The sequence below is a fragment of the Pteropus alecto genome, unplaced genomic scaffold (genome assembly GCF_000325575.1).
Source record: "Pteropus alecto unplaced genomic scaffold, ASM32557v1 scaffold414, whole genome shotgun sequence".
Lineage (NCBI taxonomy): Eukaryota > Metazoa > Chordata > Mammalia > Chiroptera > Pteropodidae > Pteropus > Pteropus alecto.
The window spans coordinates 841,923-865,153 of record NW_006435781.1 but is presented as its reverse complement, the minus strand read 5'-3'; the positions used below and the strand labels follow the sequence as shown (position 1 = coordinate 865,153).

Here is a 23,231-nt window from a genome sequence, read left to right as displayed (position 1 = left end):
CTCTTTCCCATCACATTCCCAGTCATAGTCTTACTCTTTATTAGACAGCATCTCCTAGAGAGAAATAAGGATAAGCTTTCAAGGAAAAAAACAAATACCCAAACATATTTAGTTACTAATGAAAAAGTGAATAATCAAATGATATTTACCAGGCCATGATTATCACATGTAACATGAATGGGGTAGTCATGTATACAAATACTAGAAAAGTTTTATGAGCTCTTTTTTCAAGGGACTTATTTTCAGTACTAGTCTTTTAAGTCCTAATGATCATTTGTAACTTGAAATGTTGTATCAGGGTCTTGAACCAGTACAGAACAGTACTATTTTAAATATGCTTAAAAGATGTTTCAATGTCTATATTATAAATGCACTTTATACTTTAAAATGGTATCTTGTTCAAAGTATTGTAAAAGTAAAAAGATTAACAGCTTTTAGAATCATAACTACACAAGATCAATGTGGTAATATTTTGTTTATTGAATCATTATTCACATTTGCTAATATTTAATGAGAACTGCATTGTTCTACACGGTTTTGCGAATATACGGTTATAAATATTTAAAATAACTTTTATTGAGTACTAGGATGTCAAAATAACATGTATTCATTTGCTTGTTTTTTGTTTTACTCCAATACCTGCTTCTTCTCTTACCTCAGCCTCTTTTCACATCTTTAAATATAGTGGTTTCAAAGGCTCAGAACTTGGGCCTCCATACTTCTTTCTCAATTCTCTTTTCCTAATAAATTGCATGGTCTTCCAAAATTTAACCATAGTTTTCATAATATCTGACAAATATTCATCTGTAGCTGTGAACTCGCTTTCAAATTCCAATCTAGATTCTCCAATAGCCAGCTGATTTCTCACTTGAAGTTCAACATGTCTAGAAATTAGCTCATGATCGTTTCACCGAACTGCTTGCAACACCAATGTCTCATGTTCTGTTAATATATGACCATTCTTCTCAGTCACTCAGGCTTAGAACACAAGTCATGTTATTTTTCAACAGTTCACCCTAATATCTAATAAATATCAAATAACTGTCAATTGATTCATCATGATCCACTTGCTTTCTGTTTCCAGAGATACCATCTTTCCTATAACCCTCACACAGGAGCTAAGGCAATAACGTCCTTACAGGGCTATAATCTCCTTCCTACCTCACCCTTTATATCCTGTGCACTGGAATCAGGTCAATATATTCCCCAAACATGGATTTCATTATGCTATTTCTCTAATTAAAAAGTACAAGTAGAATAAAGTCCAAACTCCAGCATGAAAGTCAAGGTTTCCCCTAATCTTGCCCCAAGGACCTTTCTAGTCTTTTATGAGCACTCCTAATATTGACCTTTCTTGCAGGTCTGTTAGTGAGTTCCTGTTATCCCTCCCTCAAAGACCTTAGGACGTTTCTAATCTTCTAGTGTACAGCCTAAACTACTAAATGAGAATACATCGATTAGATCTGAGTTCCATCGTTTACTAGCTGAGGGACCCAGGACAAGTTATTTGTCCTCTTTGAGCCTCAGTTTCTTTATTTGTAACATAAGAATAAGAAAGATATTTACCTCATAGGGTTGTTACAAGGATCAAATATGTTAGAATGCTGTCTGATATATCATAAATGCTCAATAAATATTGGCTTTTATTGTTTCCTCTCAAAATCTGACCCATTCTTTGGCTTAGTTCAAGACTTTCCTCTTTTGAAAACACAGTTGGTAAAGGATGAAATAAATGTTTGTTGACATGGTGTTATTATTTTACTGAGGTATTTGACAAGCTCACGAAATTCTAACAGCGAACACAGAGAAATTGAGAATAGTTTGGTAAAGTCATATCAAAAGTCATATTCTGAACAATGCAGATTGTTGATTAATTAATCTGTATCAATGTAGATGGTGATCTCAAGAAAGGTGCCAAAGGGCTTTGTATTTGTTATGCCCTGTGTAGTATTTTCATCAGAAATTATTTGGAGACACAAAATGCATGCAAAACGCACATACACGCACACACACATACACACACACACACACAGAGGAATGAGTTCCATGACTACCCCATAAAAATGAGGAGTTTGCCTGTCTTTTTCAATCTAGAGTCATTCCAGGTACATGTTTTGTACTCATTAATGAATATTTTTTTAATTAAATATAAATGGTATACAATGTTACATTAATTATATTAGCTTCAAGTGTACAATATAGTGATTTCTTGAAAAAGTAAGTGAATAAAAATAAACATTTCAAGGAGCTCCTGAATAATCTGGAATTTGAAATAACATAATTTCTATAGTATAAAATTGAAAAATTACATCATAAGGATGTATATTGATTTCTGGCCAAATGCTAGCCATATAATACCAGCAGGTACAAAAATAATGTAAGCAGATATGAACAGACTTTAGGAAACACTATTACAAAATGAATGATTATTCAAGCAAGATAATGCAAACTTAGATTTCATTAGTAGTATGTGTAGAGTCCAGAATTCCTCATCAAAGACTACTCTGCATTGTTAAAAAGGTCACTATACAGATTAGGAATTTGAATTATTCTGTGGGGCTCCAAAGTGAACAACCAGAATTAATGAATAAAAATTATTTGGAACCTGAGTTTTCATTAAATATTGGAACAATTAATTAGTGCAACAAATGTTATTTTTCTTTTTAAAAGCATTAATTTTAAAGTAGTGAGTTTCTCACTACTGAAAGTATGCATGCAGAGGCAGAATGATGATGTATTAGGATACATGTTAGAAGTGAGACACTTTTCACTTGAACACTCCCCTAAAATTTTATGGACTTTCTGTTAATTCTCTCTTCTGAATTCAAAGGGTTTTGTTTATTATAGTAGTGAAGCTAAATAGAAATATGTCATATATGTAATTTTAAGTGTTCTATTTGCTATATTAAAAAATAAAAAATATGAAATTATATCTTACTTATATACGATACATCTTACTTATAAAATGTCCAAATATCATATAAAACTATAACCAATATAAAATTATTAATAAAATATTTTACATTTACTTTTTCATATTAACACTTTAAAACCCAATGTGTGTTTTATACTTACAGCACATCTTAATTGGAGTAGCCATATTTTAAATACCCAATAGCCATATGTGGTTCTTGGCTACCTTATTAGACAGTATAAATCAACAGTAACTATTATAACCATGAAATTGAAAAGAACCAATAGCTCATTATTAGTTTGAAATATGTCATAGGAGTAATGTCTTACTAACAATAGTCAAAATGCTGATGTTTTATTTAGTAAATTCTAGTGGATTTAAATAATTCTTCTAATGTCCATCTCATTCACTTGCATTCAGATTATTTTATGAGAGCAATTTTCAGAAAGCAGTCTGGGGACACAAAAACTCATCGGAATGAATTAGATATATCAGAAGTTTATTCTTCATTTATGTGTAATCCTAGGTTGTGTTGCAGTATCTCTACATATTTGAATATAATGTTATTTGACTTTCACGGGTTTATGCTTTGTTGCACCAGTAATTTTTAATCCTTGAAGTTGGAAATATATCTTATAATACTCTGCATTTTCAATAGCAAATGTAACTCTTTTCTTTTGTACAAAAAAGGTGCTTATTACATCAATTACTAGTTTTAGAACATCTAATATGCTAATTGAATTAACTGGTGACTAATTTTTAACCAAAAATAACTGTAACTACTCAATCCAATTATTTTGGCTATGCTACTGGCCTATCATGCAAGCCATTTGACATCCACATGAGTTGGGAAAATTTAATGCCTTCCTTAAGAGTCACGAGTTCACCATTATTAGGTCATGACAGAAGGCATTTTATTAACCAATTACATTTTACAGGTCATTCCTTGGTCTTCATCGTCTTTCTAATCTGGAATTCTTATGAAACTTTATAAAACGAATGCGTATAAACAAGAATCTATAATTTAATTGTTCACTCTCGAGTCACCGAAGTTTAAAACATATAAAGTATATAATGCTTGCTCTTTCGATTCAGAATTACAGTAAATTATTTAAAGAAGTTGAAAGCAATGGTGGATAAATCATCTTAATTATTGTGTGAATTACCTCTACTGACTTTAAAGAAAATATATGACCATAGAAGAACTAGAATCAATCACAGTGTTAGACAGTGCACACAAGATACGTTTTAGAATACATAGAAAATAGTCAAAAAAGGTTATAATATCATAGGAGGAGGTATAAACCAGGAATAAGTTTTATACAATTTAATTTTTACTTACCTTTTCATCTTAAGAGCTTTAGCATGACTGTGTAGTCATGCAAAATACAAATAGAGTAAAACATAGGGATATGTTTTATAAAGATATAGATAAACGGACACAAAAGAAGAGACAGAGAAACTGAGAAAGACGACATTTTGTTTTCCTTGATTTTTAATGTTGTTTCAGATTGCTGAACAGCTATTAATTGTGCTTTGCTATATGACTTAGGATTAATGAAATTTAAGGCTTTGTTAAAATTTTAGCATTAAAAGATGATGTATATAACAAGTTAACAAACAATAACAGATAAAAGGAAAATCAATTACAAATTGATTCATCGTAAATTGGAAGCATTCAAAATTACTCAGATACACTTTATCATTTTTAAAATGTAAACTTTCTTTCGGTTAAATATTACTTCCAACGTGCATAGATACACTAACATAATAATGACTGTGTTTACACAGACAGTAAACATTTGTTAATATAGAATATATAATCTCAGTAATCATGATAAATGGCCACACCATTCAAATTACACTAAAATCTAAAATTAAATAATCCAAGTGCTAGATTGTTTTAAAATAGTTTCAAATCAATCAGTCTCCTCTTTTCATTCTGCAGCTTTGAAAATTTATTTATTATTACAATATTGGTATTGAAAAAATTAAAATAATTCATGGAAATGGAAATGAATAAAGTTTCAAGGACCAGTGACATCCTGTAATACAAAAAAAGACATACCACTGATATGATATGGAGAGTTATTAAAATCAAAATATATGGAGAGGAAAGAAACTTACATAGAGCAATAGGCATATTGAAAACATCTATCTAGAACAAAGATAATCAGAAAAAGTAATTTATAGATTTCTTCATTTACTTATTTTAAATTCTTATGAGCAACTCCAAGAAATATAAGAAATAAAATTTAAAACAAATTTAACTCACAATAGTGACATTTTATTGGTTGCATTATTTTGATATTATTAGGTAATGTATTAGTTTATCTTTGATGCTTTAAGGATGAAATGTAAAAATGTAATTTCCCAAATTTGTGAGGCTAATTAAAGGACATTACAAACTGCATGCCTATTGATTTTGCATTGATGAGACTGATTTCATGCTCATACATTTCAGAACTGGATACAAAATATATTGATTGGCTAAGATATGTTGGTGGTTCAAGTATCACTTTTTGTCAAGTACAGCTTGAATATTTTTTTACTTCATGATTACGAGTTTAGTAGTAGCAATTAAAATAGGAGAGGAAAGAATTTAATTATAAAATACATAAGGAGAAAGATGAATTATAAAGCAAAAACATAACATTTTGGACAATTGTGTCTTTCTTTTCTTTTTCCTTTCTTTCTCTCTCCTTTTCTCTCTTCCTCTCTCACTTCTGATTTTTGCTCAATTCTTTTTTGTTTTTAATACAAGGAAAGATACTGAAGTCACTGTGTTTTAAGTGAAATTAGATATGTTTATACTAACACATGCTAGATCGACAAATATCTGATGACATATATAGAGATAATTAAGTATGCAGAGAGTCAGCATGTTGAAATTGACAAAGCAATGGACTGGGATCTAACTTTTCTAACCAGGCTATCTAACTGTGAGAACTTGGGCAACTCACTGGCTTTCTCACAGCCCCCTATAAATATTTGAAAGCCCCTAGTTCAAGGAATGATTATTTTTGAATCTGTTGATTGATTAGAAGAATAATTTTCCTTTTTAAAGGATCAGAATCAGGAATCACCGAATAGCTTTAATCATTTAAAATGGCATGCTAATAAGACCCAGATAGTTCTAGCATATGACATTGCTCCCCAAACTCAATACCTACTTTGAAATATTTTAGATTATTACAAAAGGGAATTGTTAACAGTTTCAACAGAATTAATCTTGTTACAGGAATAGCAAATTCAAATGTGAAAAAAATGTTAATATAGAAATTCTGTTGCTAAATTCATTTAATATTTATTTCAGTGAAATAAAATTAGCAGGTATGGTATTGCATAGTTTGGGTATTGATCTGTTACTATTACTTGAAGATTTTAGCCATAATTATTACACTTTTAATACTTGACAAATTCTGCAATACCTTTAGATCTTTACCTAAGTTTTCATTTACTTTTTTGTTATAATTTCTTTGTAAAAAATTTTACTAAAAAGTATATTTATATAACAAGAATAACTGTACCAATTAACAGATCTTGTTTTCTTCTGTCAGAGATGTTAAATTATAAATAGACTACAAAGAGGAAAAAGATCAACATATTTATATTGATACAGCTAATTACTGAAAATTAGATTTTAATTAAAATTTTAAAATCCAATAAATCTTATTTTGACATTCTAGGTAAGATTTATAAGATGCATTGTTTATTTCTCATTGATGTTTAGGAAAGCCAAAATATTTGTCTAAACTACTGTTAAAGTATTTATACATTACTTTTCACATATAAAGCCACTATTTAAGATAGATTAGAAGCAACCAGCTGTTTTTTTCCCCCGATATATTCTACATTAAATGGGAAACTCACTTGATCTCTCATAGCCATATAAATATCTGGAAGTATCTGGTCTAAAGGACAATTATTTTTGATCTGCTAACACTAATTGGAGGTCAAAAATTTGACAATAAAACTATGAATATTTACATAGATGATGCTAGATTGTCCAAATCTCAACAATTTTAAGGCCCATAGGGAAATTAAAATATTGTATATAATATCCAATGACACATAAATCTTAATAAAGAAGAGATAGAAAACAAGTTCATCTTTCTTCTGATTAGTACCAAGTGAAGGGCCAGTAATTTAATATTTCAGTCCATAGAAAAGTAAAGATTTCTAAATCTATAGAAGAGAACACAATCTAATTATGTATATAAGTTTCATAGTATCTTATAACAAAGATATTGCCTATATTAATAGGATATAGCTAGAAAAAGTATCTTTAGTCAATATTCTCTTAAAACTAAGTATTACAACATGACAAATATACTTTGATGTGCATTTGATTCTTGAAACTCATATGCAGACTTTCATACTCAATCAGTCTTGAGTTGAGTCATTTTTCAGTTTATCGTCTTCTTGGCCCTCATATGTAATAATTTAACTCTAGGATGGTTCTCAAAATATGGTCCCAAGATCATTAGCATCAATATCACCTGGAAACTTGCTAGAAATGCAAACTATCAGGCCCACCCAAGGCCTACTAAGTCCTAATCTCGGAGTGGGGGTCTACAATTTGTGTTTTAACAATTCTTCCAAGTACACAAAGGTTTGAGAGTCACTGCTCTAGATTATCACTTATTTTACATTCCCATAGATACCTCTTTATTTGAGGTACTCAGTGTTTCTCATGTAGACTATTGCTATGGCTTCTAAATTGGGTTCCCTACATCCTATCATTATACAGTTGAATTCTCTTCACAACTACTGTTGGGACTAATCTTTCAATAGTGCATAAAAAAAAGAAAGCATCAAGAACTCATTGCCTACTGAGTTAAGCATAAACTATTAGACTCTTGATCATGACCTCTCTGCACAGTGTCTAATCATCCTTTTCAGTCTTACCATGCACAACTAAAGCTTCATGCTTCATGCTCCATATTCTGTAAGCAAACTGAACTTACTCTGCATTGAACCACTTGAGCTTTTTATAGGCTTATCCTGAATTGTTATCTCCTCTATATTGCTAGAGTGGCTGCTAAGTTTGCTCAGCATGCACTCATTCTAAGTCCATTATCCATGATCATATCTTGTTCTACCATTAAACAGTAAGTTCCTTGAATCCATCACATCTTACCTAGCGATAGATACCACAGTAGAAACATTGTGATTTGGAATAGCACATGGGTGGTTACATAGGTAACATGGGTAACAGTTCATTCAGGTTGCTCCTTTTCCCTAATCTTTCCTTTATTAATTCCTTAAGATCCACCTCAAATATCATCTCTCTCAAATTGCTGACTCACCTCTCCATCTTGGCTTCTTAGAAGATGGAAAAGGTTAGAACTGCCAATAAGGAACAGGACTAAGTAGCCAGTTTATTTTTTTCCTTCTTATTTTCCCTTCTACAATTTTGTCTTATATCACCTTCTTTTCCTGATAATATCCCTCCTCACCACCCTGCTATGCAACCATGTTCAGATGCCATAAAGTGGAAAGAGTTGAGACACAGTGTCATTTCCCATTGATTCCATTGACTTTATCTAGGGTTCTGAAATTATCACTGATTAATTTTTATAATTCTGACCATCCTCATTAAAACTGCCATTTCTCAAACTGATTTCACATAGGTTACAAGAGATTAATCTTTCTCAAAACCATCAGGTATTACTTATTAACCTAAATAAAATGGGAAGAGGCAGTGTTTTAAGAGCCGTATTTGGAGCAAGCAGGACTTCCTAGTACTTCTTAAATTGGTCCATTTGATAATCTATAAAGTTAGTCCTTGCCATGGAAATGGCAAATATATGTATTCTTGGTCTCAGCCGATCTAGCAGAGGCCAGAATGAGAATTCTGCCATTCCTCTATTTCTTTTTCCCATCAATTTCTATTTCAACCTTCAAAATTTGGCCATTCAAGTCTAATATCTATAATAATGGAAAAAATACTATTGATATTAATGATATTTTATCATTTTATATCTATATAAAACCATATAGATTTTATAATGTATGCTTTTACATATCTTAAGTAATTTGATTCTCACCACAATCCTGAGGTTAAGATATGATAGGCATCATCTTATTACTTTTCTAGATCGAAGAGAGGCACTGAGAAGTGAAAGGTCATATCCAAAAACACACTCAAAGCTAGTTTAGTGCCTTAAAGTTAAGAACTTTTTTCTCACACTATATTGCTTCTCATTGATAGCTAAAACTACCACTGCAGAGAGTTGTATCTGATGGACAAGTTCTCAGCCAATCAAAACCAAGGATCCCAATACTCACTGCTTTCTGGACTTTGGAATTTCTTGTCATAGACAGTCCTTGCAAGAGACAGAGACTTTGTATTCTTCACCAAATAGTGACTACAGTTATTGTTAGTGAGTTTTCAGGATAAATTTTTGTTATTTTCAACTACCCTTTCTAGTTGACCTTTAAAAGGGTCTTGAAATTAGTTCTTATACTGAGTCTATGCTCTACCCATATTCATTCTCAACTTATGTTTATCAACACAGGTTTTCTCCTAGGTTATTCTCCTAAGTGAAATCTACCCATAGACTCAACCATAAGGCCGTATTCCAACCTAATCTTACCTAGTAGAAGCCCTACTGTAACAGGAACTTGACTTTTCGATCAAAGAGGCCACCCCTGAGAATTCCAGCACTTTCAGGAGCACCCTACTCCATAAGCAAACACACATACAAGTCATTACTTAAATTCCTCATGGCATCAACAAAAGATCATTGGACTGTTCAATTTTAGAACTATCAAGGACTAATCTAGTAATTAGTCCTAATTTCCTAATTTTAATTAACCTAACCCAGAAATTTTACACCATGTTCTATAGACATAACTTCTACCTCCTGAAACCCATCACAGGAAGGAGAAAGATAAAAGGGGCAAAAATCTTGCCATCCAGTAACTCTGCTGTTATCTATTTTGTACATTCTGTTCTAAAAAAATAACTAATTTGGGGAAAGGAGAGATATTTCTCCTTTTAAAGGTACTACTCTAGTTCAATTCTCCTATCTTATAAATACTAAAATGAAATTGCAGAGAAATCACATGCTCTGCCTAATGCCGACCAAGCGTTCAGTCTTCTATGTCCACTGTTCTTCCTATTATACTGTGTGATTGCTGGGACTACCTCATCATTAACTGAACATCTCCGTGAAGATGTACTAGTATTAAGCATATTCCATAATTGCAAAAAAGGTTTAAGTTTGTATTTGTAAACAGACATTTTTTAAGCAAGTATCATTTATATCTTTGTATATTCCCACACTCAGTAGCATAATGGATAGTCAATATCATTAGTTGATAAAATTAATAAATAAGCAAAATGTCAGATGTGCTTTATCTTCATGTTTTTGGTTTCATCAAGACAATAGAGCATAATTATCTGCTCAAAACTTTCAAATGGAGTCACTACTACATCTCATCATGTTTATTAATTTAGAGAAAAAGAAATACTTTTTAAAAAGTAAAACTGTGATTGTTTTGTCAATTAATATATAATTGAAAATACTGATTTGAAATCTTATGCCTTTGTAAGAAAAACAAAAGAAATGAATCAAGTGGCTTGCCTGAGGCATAATTTCTGAAAGTATACTGACAAATTTGTGCAGAATATAGAATGAAAATTCACAAACTTCACTTGGCCATGCTAAGCTTGTCAGCTTCTATGATGCAGAAAGAATTCTACTCATTTTTCAATATCTATGGGCCACAATCTTGTGACATAATTTATCTCAACCTACTGTTGAAAGAATAAAGAATAAAATACCTTGCTTTCTCTTCTTCATATTCTATAGCTTAGTGACATGAATATATAAATGGAAGAAAACAAAACTTAACAGTAAAGTATTAGCATTCATTTTTTAGGTGACTGAAATAAACTTTCCTTATTTAGATATTACATACTCTAATGTTATCTCCAGAAGTAGAAACAATTTTCTTTCTAAACAGCAGAGTAAATACTTACAAAGAACAACTATGCTCTGAATATAAAATTTCAGAGCCTGTCAGATATTTTTCAGGTGAAGGTCACTTACTTAAAACAATATATAAATGCATACAACTAACTAGTTAACTTAAATACTACAAAGAAGCAGCAAGGAAATAAGGTAAGCTAATACCTTTTTGCTTTGGGAAGTTAAGTTTTGAAGGGTTACTATGTTTCATGTGCATAAAGTATTTAAAATTCATATCGCATTTCCATATATTTTAGAAACTCCTTTAAATATGCACTATTATATATAACAATGATACATTGCAATGCCTTAGGAAATGCAGCAATTATAAATCATGCTATTATTGGGTATCCATATTTATCAAAATAATTTTTAAAACACATTCTCCTGTTTTTCCAGGAATCAATACTTACCTGACATATTACATGTTTTCTCACAAATATTTCAGTGTTTTTCTCATTTAAGATTTGTAGAAATTATCCATATATGTAAGTACATGTTTCTTTTACATACATTTTGTATTTGAAAGCATATCATATATATTGAAAAATGTGTCAAACTACATTTTATAAATTTTGGGGTAATGCTTTGCATTCTGACATTCTCCCAAAGAGTTAAAATTCTATAATGTTGCATTTATGTATTTTTGCATGCTACCTATAAGAATTTGTCTTCATTAAATGTTACACAAATATAAAAGGTTATCATGCAAAAGTTCCATATCCCTTGGGTCTTCATTAAATTGAATAAATATGATAGACATATAAAATTACAAAAATTAGGATATATAAGCTTTGCAATTATTTGTTTTTATGGCTTGAGCATGTTGTTATAACCTAATGGATTTTGTCATAGTAAGTATCAGTAGCTAGAAAGAGCAAGTTCAATATACACACAAACACACATGTGCATAGCCATTACGAAGGTACAGACACCCTAGATCATGCAGGAGATGTACAAGGCTTCATTTGAGAGATTTGTTCCATATTACACACAAGCAATATTATATTGGGTAAAATATGCCAATAATGTTTTCTTTAGAGGGATGTCTTTTGTGCTTTTTGTTGTTGTCGGCCTGCAGCATGCTATTTGTTACTTTGCTGTAGGTTAGCCCTGAAAGTACATATGTAAACCAGCGTAGAATGCAGTTCTAGAATAGCTGTGGCATGACAAAAATGACAGAGAAAGCAGGAGACAGGGAGAGAGAGAAAGAGTAAGCGAGAAAGAGTGCGGGGAGGGGACATGGAGAGAGAGAGAGCTCTCATGAGATTCAGTGGTAAAATTTCCTGAAATACATTTTGGCCTTCATTTTCTTTTTGAAAACTTTGCTGTGGGGATCGTGTGCCCCCTTCAAAGTAGTACGCAACTTTCGCAAGAGATCATTTATCACTAGTTTCCACCTTGGAGCAGGTCTTCCTACCTTTCCAGTCTTAATTCTGTGAGAAATGGCTGCAAACCGATGGTTGAGCTCTGAGATTTTGGGCTCTACTACTTTCCTGCAGTGGTTGCCGCGGTTGGCCATCAAGTTTGCTGCTTGGTCACGCGTGGAGTCCACCTTTGGGCGCATGTCATTCATTTCAGCCTTTAAACGCTATATTCCGTGAGCAAGAGACAGGGCTTGAAGTTAGTAATTACAAGAAAGTTGAGAGACAGTGAGAGAGACAGAGAAAAAGAGAGATAGCACATGCAGAGGAATATAGAGGGAGGAAAAATGCCAACTTCCATAAAATAAAGTAAGAATGTGTGTGATCTCAGGAAAATAATTGGCTGTCCTTCCTTAAGTTTGATCTATGTTTATTTAAAGCTTCTACTTAGTCCGAGAAAGGACTAAGGATGTTTTCCTGACTCTCTGTGTCACCTGTAACGTCCATAATATTTTATATTTACTTTTATTTTATCTTCAATAAATTTCATAGCAGTGAAACAACACTGATATATGCTCAAGAAGGGAAGTAACTGAAGAACAATTTTCTATTCCTTCTTGGTAATTTTGAGTTCTTTATTGATCATATTGAATGCCATGGGAGAAAATGGATCTTCTGACACATTCTGTGTCACAGAGGGATTATGGAAGGTTTTGCCTGATATAAGGGGTCAGAGAGACTAAAAGTGAAATAGCTCAGCTCCTATTATTCCAAAGACCTTAAAGGAATGTCGTCATAAGTTGATATTCCTTAACTATACATCAAGGTCAAAGGGCAAGCAAAATGAGGTACAGACAATATGGTAAACATGTTTTGGGGATAGCTTGAAATGCATCTACAGTTTTTCATTAAAAATTATAATCCTTGGAAAATATCCATTGCATAAAAACCAAAAAAAATGAATTGTATATACGGATAGAAACTATAAATTTTAAGTGAACTTTAAAGAGCAACCCACTAGACAAATAAAATTATTGAAAATTTCAGCAAAACAAAATAAGAAATCATTAATTTAAATGAGATCGGTAAAATTCAATTCTTCCTATTTAATTGTGAAAGATGCCATCAAATAGAGATAATATAGCATCAATAATATATATTCACACATTATATTTCTCATACCCTTTACACGAATCATTTTTTAAAGTAAAGATTAAATTGCCTTCCTTTGAGAAAAATGCCTTAGGATGTCCTAATAATTTGTTTTAATACAAAAAGAGAGAACAAAAAGCCATGTTTACGTACTGCTAAAAATGAAAAATCAGTTTTATATAAGCTCAGTGTTGTTACTGGTTACTAAGATTTGGACATTGTGTAGGCAAAATGTCCAGATGATCGGATTTCACATGTTTATTCAGATGGGCTGTGAATGATGCCAGAAAACTAATCTTTGTGTTAAAATACAGGAACATAGTACTACTATTAAATGGGCAGGAATTTGCAACATGACACCAAAATAAATCTTTAAATCCTTTTCTCTTCAGAGTTTAAGGTGCATGTAATTAGCTGGCAGGTGGATATGGACAGATATCCAGGTTACAGAACTTTTCAAAGTCATTAACTCTCATTTGAATTAAGAAAGTAGAGGGGGTGGAAGGAAGGAGAGAAAGAGAAAAGGGAAGGAGTGAGGAAGGGAGGGAAGGAAGATGAAAGAGAAGAAAAAGTTTTCACTCTTCTTAAGAAGTCCTTAGTATCTTTTAGGAAAAACATGATTGACATACTGTTGTGCATTTTAAAAATTACTTTTCATAATATTTTATTTGCTACCTTAAGCACGTCTTCTTTTTGCTGGGGTTTCTTTTTCTCAGATTCATCCAAAAGTGAATCAGCATGAATGATCCAGTTTGTGATGTGATCCACATTCTGGTCAAAGGTTTCCATGTGTTTCTGGTATTCCTTAATTTTATAAGACATACCATGACATATTATTGGTTAAACAATATTCTTAAAAGATTTGTCCTACTTTCTACAATTTTAAAAGACAAAAATTAGTATCATTCGAATTACTTTTGGTGTGATCTCCATATGGAATAAAGTACAAACATGGAAAATATATTAAAACATAGCTATAGATATTGAAGTAAGAGTCAGCATTTATGTAGAGTGGAGGAATTTACAAACAGGAATATTATTATTGAATGCTTATATATTTTCCTTCACATGATGGAGAGAGGTCGAAAATATTCCAGCCTCTTTTCTTACCAACAAAAGGTTTAACCATTCTTCTGCTCGGGAAGTGACAGCTATCCAGTTACTATTCAAAAGACTCAGTTTATCTTCCACCAAGGTTTCCTTCTTGCCCAAAACTGTTTTCAAGGCTTCTCCTAGCTCTGTGACACTCTTTAGGTGAATCTTCTGTTTCTCAATCTCTTTCTGAGTAGCCTGTGAAAAGGACAGTATTTGAGCTTTGATGTATATATTGTAGTCTTAAGATTTAATGCTTTTAAAATGGCTCTGCGTATGGTTACTACAGTAAGATTTTTCAAGGACTGAAATCTTCAACTATGTCTTTATGAATGATGAAAACCACACGATATACAGTGTAGTTTCCTTATTGGATATATATAAACAAACATGCATACATAAATGATTAATTTCATATTTATTTATGATTGTACATATTTCATAGATAAACATATTGTCCATCCAAATATACTTTTGTTAGTTAATCTGTAAATGTATCAGCTAAAGTCAGACTTTAGAAAACCCATCCAAAAAGTAAAAAACTGCTTTTAGAAAATTCAGCGATTATTGCACTCTTGTATTTCTACAGCAGGAAATTTTAACTTTTTGGTGCCACAAACCTGTTTGGCATCTGGTGAAACTTAAGAACACTTTCTCATAATAATGTTTTTTTAAAGCATAAAATTAAATCCACCGGCCTTTAAATAAAACCAGTACCGAAATACAATATGCAAAGTATCTTTTTAAAATTTATCAGACAGTAATACATGTTTTCTTTCCTGATGGGTGGAACTACAATGATCTCGCATCAGATCTTTAACTAGGATTAAAGTATTGATGAGAATAACTGGTGTTTTGAAGTATATACAATGACTAGAATCTGATATAAATTTATGTGTCATTTCTACTGTTGGCAAAGTCAAAGAAACTGCTGATATTACTGGGGTTCGTAGCTCACATTTATAATTGAGAAAATGCTTAATTTCAGTTAGAGGTTAATGAAAATAAAGAATACTAAAATCCACCTAAGAGAGCACTACCACTTCCCAACATTTGATTTACAAAGGATAAAGACAAGTATATTTAATATTAGAAGTTACACAGTTGATGGGAAAAGTGGTCCTAGTACTAATGGTTACTGTCAATTCTACCTACAGCCACTTTCTTATAACATGCCATGCTGACCACATGACCATCTTGCACTTCCTTACCTCTGCCCTCAATCCCACCCTTGCCCACATACAGCTGTAGGACATTCACTGGGAGGTAAGCCAGAGCCAAACAGATCTTCTTCTCAAGAAGCTGAACTAAGATATATAGAGACTGTGAAAACACACCAACTGAGAAGTCACTTGGAAATAGAACTGATGTGTTCACCACAGCAAGAAAAATACGTAGCAAGACAAAATCACTGGGGAGAAGCAGTAATAAGAAAGTAGAGAGAGACCACTTGGAAAGAGGGAAATGAGACATGCACAGAGAGTAACAGAGGTGGTCCAAGTAAAGGAGAGAGATGGTCTCTATGAGGCCAACCTATATTTCATTTCTTACTCCTAGATGCTTTCAAGGTATCTTTTCTAACTTTAAGGTATATCTAAATAGTTTTTGCAGCTGTCTTTCCTCCACACCATCAGATTCTAGTACACTCAAAATTTATATACATTTTGTTTTACCTTTGATATAAAATAAGAAGGGAGAATAAATGAGGTAAAAAGACTAAAATAATTTCTATACATAAAACTGCTTCTCCAAATCTAAGATATCCTTTTGCATTTTTTTCTCTTTCAATATGAAAAATCTGAAACTAAAGTAATTAACGCCAAATAAACTTACCAGCTACCATGCAGTTATTAGTAATGTAGGTGTCACCTGTTGCACATGGGTGAGCTTAGCAATTCATAGAAAGAATTCATATATCAATCATAAATGTTGTTGAGCTCCTACTAAATGTATCACTATTGTAGCAGGGACATAGGTGATTCTAATTAATAAAAATTATGAGAAATTCCTTCTTCGGATGAAAACAGTCTCTCTGGAGTTTGACTTGGGAGTGGTCATGGACTACATTTCAGCCCTTTCACTCCCTTCATCTGTACTGCGTAGTACACAATCTTGAGAACCATATGTGACAGCCATTATTCTAGGCACTGTGGATAAAATGATAGAGAAACAAGTCCCTATCCTTGTAAAACATATCCAACTATGACTTTGTCAAAGAAATGGAAATATATGCAAATGAGCATACCCTACTTGCTATATTTCAGACTAGTGGCTTATTACTAGAGTTGATTTATTTGCAAAGGTAACACCACACAAAGTTGAATCTTAATTTATATTTGGATCACTAATTATCTCCTAAAATGCCTTCGTAAAGGTGACATTATGTTTTAGCTTTGGTAATAAAAAGATGTTTTATACATAGACATTTGTCTTTTCCACTCCAGGCAACACAATGAAAGGCAATGGAAATTTCCAAATCTCAGAAGACATGGAAGGTGTTTTGAATTTAGGAAATATTGCTGCAAATAATTCATGAATATTTAATGTCCAGAGATTCCTCATTCACTGAGTGAGTACAATAAAATAGAAAATATAGACTAATATCTGGTACCATTTTATGTTCCTCAATTTTACAAGATAAAGTTCAAACCTGTTAAAGTTATCACCATCATAAATATGAGCTAGAAAAAAAAAAAAAATCAGTGATCATCATGGTGGTTTATAACTACTATGGCCAAAAGTGATTCACGAGAAAATTTGCACTCTCACTGTAAAAAAACCTAGAGTTGAATCTTTACATGTGGTATACAAGAAATAAACAGGTACTCGATCATTTGTATAAATGCTATTTTTGGTTAGGAAAAATATTGGGCTTATTTAATGGATTATTTATTTTTCCCCACAAAAGTATTTTAATTAAAGATGTGACTTATGTTTAAATCTTAGCCTTCAAACGATATACTGATCTTGCTTTTTGAAGATCTTACATAAATTTTAATTAGTCAATGTGCATCAGGTGCTTAATATCCACTCTGTAGTGTGCCATTCACTGCCAGAGATAAGTAGGTAGTCTTTGCATACACTGCTCTAATCTTACCTACAGTGCAGTTGTAAAGATGAAATGTAATCAAAGTTAATATCATATCAGAAAGAACATGATCTTTGGGAAAAAATAAGTCATGGCTGGAACAAGCAAGAATAGCTTCAAAAGAGAGGCAATACTTAAAACTGGAGTTTACTGTAAATGATTGGATAGTTTGGTTTGACAAAAGACAAAGTACGAAATGATGGATTAGAGAGTGTGAAGGTTGTAATCAAAAGCCACCACAAGTGGAATACAGATTACTTATTGGAAACTAAAAACATACATTTTTACGATATCAAGGAATCATTTCCCCTGGCTCTAATATTTTGCCACGATACTTGTACATGTATTGAGAACTGAATTACTGGATAGAACTACACCCACTGCTTTGGCCATTCTCTCTGTACCCTTAGTCATTCCTCACTAAGAGAGGTAAAGTTATTTCTGGGGTTGAAAATACATTTTCTCCTCTTAAATGGCATCCAATTGTCAGCACACTTGCCTTCTTCTGCTGCCTTCTGGAGTGAGGAGTAGAGAGGGTTCTGGAATGGGCAAGTTCAAATTCAATAATTAAATTGACTAAGTTATAATAGCTCTTTTAATTTTTTCAATCACGTAGTAATGTGACAGCTTCAAGGGTTGATTTTAAGGCTGAGTGAAAAGCAAACTTATGCACACTCAGTTTTATTTTGACCTATGACATGGTCATTAATCTAATCTCAGGAATTTCAACAGCAGTTTAATGTAGACTATATACCTGGCATTCAGGGTTTTTATGACATAGAAAAACATGTCTAAGAAGAGTAGAACTCAACTGAGGTATTAATTTCCATAAAATCTAACACACCTTTTTAGTCTTTCATATTTTTAATTTAGAACATGTGAAAGCTTCAAAATAATAGTCAAAATATTAAACTCTAACTTCCATGAGTTCAAAGAAATGGATTTGATGTCTACTTTTTCCTGGCCCTAGCAATTTTTAAATGCTACTCCATTTTCCTTTAAAAATAGGTAGCATAGGTTAATTTCTCCTAATAAAGACACTGAAGTGTTCATGGGAAGGATGGAAAATACATTGTGACCTATTCCTCATATCTATAAGTTAAACACTTGAGTCTAATTTTAAATGGCAGGTGAGGTTCAGGATTCAGCCATCGGCTCATCATCTCACTTCAGTGATGCGGCAGCAGGATGGGAAAACCTGTTCTGTTGGTCTCTGCTGATCATACCACCATGTGATGAAAACATTTTCTTTAATTTTATTTAAAGATAAAATGGTAAAGAAAAAAAAGTGTTGGATTAATTATTTGGTCCTACAAGAATATATTCACAGATTTCTTTGTTTTCCAACAGGAGCAGAGAAACAATCCACTTGGGCTTGACCCTCTCTCCCATTCATTTCACATTTTCAGAGGTCCAATGACTTCCACAAGTTTTCCTGGAATTTCCCAGGGACTTACAGTCTTAGGATCTAACTTTTCTATTTGATTTCTTATTATTCCTACTCCTCTCCTCCCCTTTTCTTATCTCTTAAATGCCTCCCATCTCATATAGTCTACCTTCACTAAACCCCACATTTAGTCAAACATGTGCCATAATGTTGTTTCCATATACCTTCCTCTCTTTACTAGGATGCCACACAATTCCTATTCATTTTAGCTCTTTCTTGATCTCTTGTGCAAGTTCCCTTTAATATGGATGCAAGGTTAACTAATACATCCATAAAAGATATTTTAAAAGGTTCCCTTCCCCAGTGAATGCTGCCTTTAATCAGTCTACATGAATATTATACCATTCCTGGTGATCAGCAATGGGAGAGAGTTCTTTCACGTTTGGCTACAAAATATATTCATGGGGGAAAAAATGGACAAATTACCACATTACCGCAATTCTAAGATATGCATTAGTCACATTTTGAGGTTTCTAAAATTGAAATAAAACACAATTTATATTTACATTTAAGGTGGTAGTGTTGTGATCCACAACAGCTGTAATTAAATCAGTGGTGCATCATATAATTAATATGTCTTAAATGTGATAAAATATGATATTAATTATTTTTTCAGGTGCTTACATTATTCTTGTCATTGCTAGAGGTTTAGAACATATTTTATTATTAGGCTAATATGACGGAATAATATAATGATAAATTCAAAAAGAACATAAAACATTAAATAGTGGATTTTATCACAATGTGTATTGACTTTTTATTAATAATGTATTATCTATTAAAGAAGAATTTCATGAAAGCAGAATGTGTTGAACAGAAATTATAGCTATAACTATAATGACAGTGAATAGTGACTCCAATGGCATTTAACAGATGTTCTATTTTCTAAGTAACAGCTGCTTGATGCATTCATTGTACCAAGTTAATGATCTGCTAGTGTTATTTCACTTCACAGATAAATTACTGTGCTCTCTTTAAAAAAAGATATGTAATTTTTCATGGGAATGATAGTGTAACAGACTTTAGAAATAAGTAATAGTTCTCATGCTTTTATAGCTAAGAGGAGTGATGAGTTGAGGCAATTATCCAGATAATCTAGGACCAGAGGCCAGATTTCTTTAAACTGTGAAAGGTGACTGTTTAAAAACATATCGGACATGGTTGGCTGAACTGAATGTAGATCTTTTAAGACTGCTTGTATTGCATTATCTAGTGATTCTCAAACTTTGATGAATATTAGAGAAACTGGCCACACTCAGACCAATTAAATCAGTATCCCTGGGTTAGGCCCCAGGCACTGGTAGTCTTTTAAAGTTCCCCAGATGATTTCAATATACAGCCAATGCTAAGAACCACTGGCAAGCAGAATGATACATTCTATCACAAGATTTTATTGGATGGTTGTCACTACATTTTAGGCCTGAAGTGACAGCAAGACTGCATGAGGAAACTTATAATTGCTCTTCCTAATGTTGAATATTATAAAATTTGCTCCTGAAATAAATGGAAAAATCACAATGACTTGTCACACGAATGGCTAGACATCAATTATTTTGCATTATGTAATACACTGAATTCAACATTTTCTGTGTGTGTGATTCTTTCACGTGACTCCTGGTATCCCAAGATCACTGTTAATAAAATCTAATGGTCAATTTATAAAAACTGGCAGATATGAGCTATCCAAAAAGCTGATGGATATAAAGTATTATAGGACTAAAATTATTTTTCCAGGGATTATATTTGACCACTTTATTTTTTAGATAACACTGTGGATATTAAAGGGTTTTAATGTAGCTGAATTATTTAACTGGCTTTGAGTTTTTGACCACTAAAACTAAATTAGGAACTAATAATATCTGTTAGAGGTTAAATCAGAAAACCTCATAGATAAAACTTTGTTGAAATTTATATTGGCTAAACACAATGATCATCGGATATATAAACTTCTACTTAAACATGTAAATATTTACTTTCTTATGGTTATATTTTTGTGGTCAATCCATATGCGCAACAATTGTGGCCAGTAATGAGATATTCAGAATTGATTTACTTATATCCAAATAATCAAGGTGATTTTAAGACATGAAAAAATATTTAAAATCTAAAATCACAGCAGTGGCAATTGACTACAGACTATAGTGGATGATAAACACACACAGGATTTTCATTTAACTACTTTCATGAGGATTTATACATTCTGTACTTTAACTTTAGCCATTGTGTATTTTATTCTCATTGTGGATGATAAACACCCTTTCATTACTTTGAAGTTAGGTTACCTTAAAATCACCAGAAAATTAGATTTCTAACAATAATTATAGTGGAATAAACCTATTGAAATCATAGCACTGGTTCTAGTTGCAGATTTGCTATGTACAGGACTTCTATTTTCTCATCTATAAAATGAGAGCATTTGATCACATGGATTGTTCATGTCTCCATTTGTTCTAAAACTTACCATAATTTTAATGGTACATCATAACTTTCTCAAGAAATGCTTTGTCATTATATTTTAATTTTTATCTATAAAATTGCAACTTATCGAATGGGTATGTGCTGAGCATGTACTATGTGCATGGGAAAAACCAGGGAATAAAAGAGACACTTTCTCTGTCCTTTCGGCAAATTAAATTGTCAATGTTTACTTAGTAGTCCAAGAGACTAGTAGTTATCATGACAACTCAGGGATCTTGTGGAGTGCTGGTACACAAACTCCCCAGATGCTGGTGATCTTCCCTACTTCTATCATTTCTTTCCGTTGTCTCTATCTCTGCTCTACAGACATCAGTTTCTGATTTCAATATGGCAAACTCCATTAACAGAGATTTATAAGGTATTAAGGGGGAGAATGTCTGATCATTTATTTGGTGATGAATGTCACAATCGCTGTTCCCTTATGGCATCTCTGTTGTCCAGACCATGCAGCTAGGAGTGAACCCTCTTTTACAATCTTAATATTATTATTTTTTTCCTTTTTATCACTACTCTGATGAAGGCAAATTGTTTGAATTTACAATTTCAGTGAAAGGACTATTGGGCTTTAGAAATTTCAAATGGCATTAACAGTTTAACTTTTCAATTCCCAGTATTAAACTTTTATCTCATTTCTGTTGTCATTCTAAAATGTCTGCTTTCTATTATTTTATTTTTTTTCTATTTATGACATCTGTCTTTTATTTTTATTTTTTATTAAATTTATTGGGGTGATATTGGTTAAAATTAAGTAGGTTTCAAGTTTACAATTCAATAATATATCATATGTACATTGCATTGTCTGTTCACCACCCATGATTCCAGATTGCAGTTGGAGGAGGAAAAAATGAATTTAAAAGGTAGCCATATGTGGGAACTAACAGAGTTTTATTGCCTCTGGCTGTGCCTCTAGCTGACCAATCTTGCCACTATTCTAGCTATTTCTGGAAGTTTTTCCAGTTTCCCATGTAGAACATTAAAACTCTGATCTGGGATACCTAAGAGATTCTCAGTTTTATAGTCCTCAGCAAGTATATGGTACCTGTAAACATCTGGAGTAATGTCATGCACTATTCAGTATCTTTTGGAAGAGCTATGCATTCTAACATCTGTGTGTTTGAACACATAATGCTAGAATTTGGAGGAGAAAAACTTAGATGAGAATATTTTGGAAAGTCCACTTCTACAACACCACTGGCCTATCAAAACGATCCTGCAGTGTTAAACTACTGATGATCATTCATGAAGAAGACACAGCAAAAGTCCAGGTTTGGGCTCATGCCTCTGTTTCTGCATGAAGTCAAGTTGATAGAAAAATGGCAACATAAACCTTTTTATTATGTTCGTTATCAGAATATTAATAAGGGTTCTGTCTCATTCATCATCTGTCTAATTTTTTATTCTGTACCTAAATTCAAAAAAGCTTGTTTATGACTAGTACATTAAAAAGATTTTAATGATTGCTTTGATAATTTGGACACTTTGAATCTCATAACTATTTCTTCTGTTTCAGTTATGAGAAATGAATAAATCCTAGAGATATGCTGTACAACAGTGTCGATCATTAACAGTATTGTATTATACACTTTAACAAATTTTAAGTGGGTAGATCTCAGGTTAAGTGTTATGATCATAATAAAAACATATATTTAGTTTTTGGTTTTGCCTGGTAGGAAACTTGGCGCCAAATTTTGAGGCTTTAGTCTTCCTTGCATAT

At 32.3% G+C, this 23,231-nt stretch overlaps 1 protein-coding gene across 1 annotated transcript in view; it reads right to left on the bottom strand.

Annotated features, from left to right (window-relative positions):
- DMD (dystrophin) overlaps positions 1–23,231 on the bottom strand; it is a 1,580,480-nt gene that overhangs the window by 1,151,084 nt on the left and 406,165 nt on the right. Inside the window, exons 33-35 of the mRNA XM_006911463.3 lie at positions 14,523–14,702; positions 14,088–14,216; positions 12,317–12,487 (exon numbers count right to left, since the gene is read on the bottom strand). Of these exons, the coding sequence (XP_006911525.1) occupies positions 12,317–12,487; positions 14,088–14,216; positions 14,523–14,702 (480 nt within the window). The remainder of the gene's footprint in view (positions 1–12,316; positions 12,488–14,087; positions 14,217–14,522; positions 14,703–23,231) is intronic.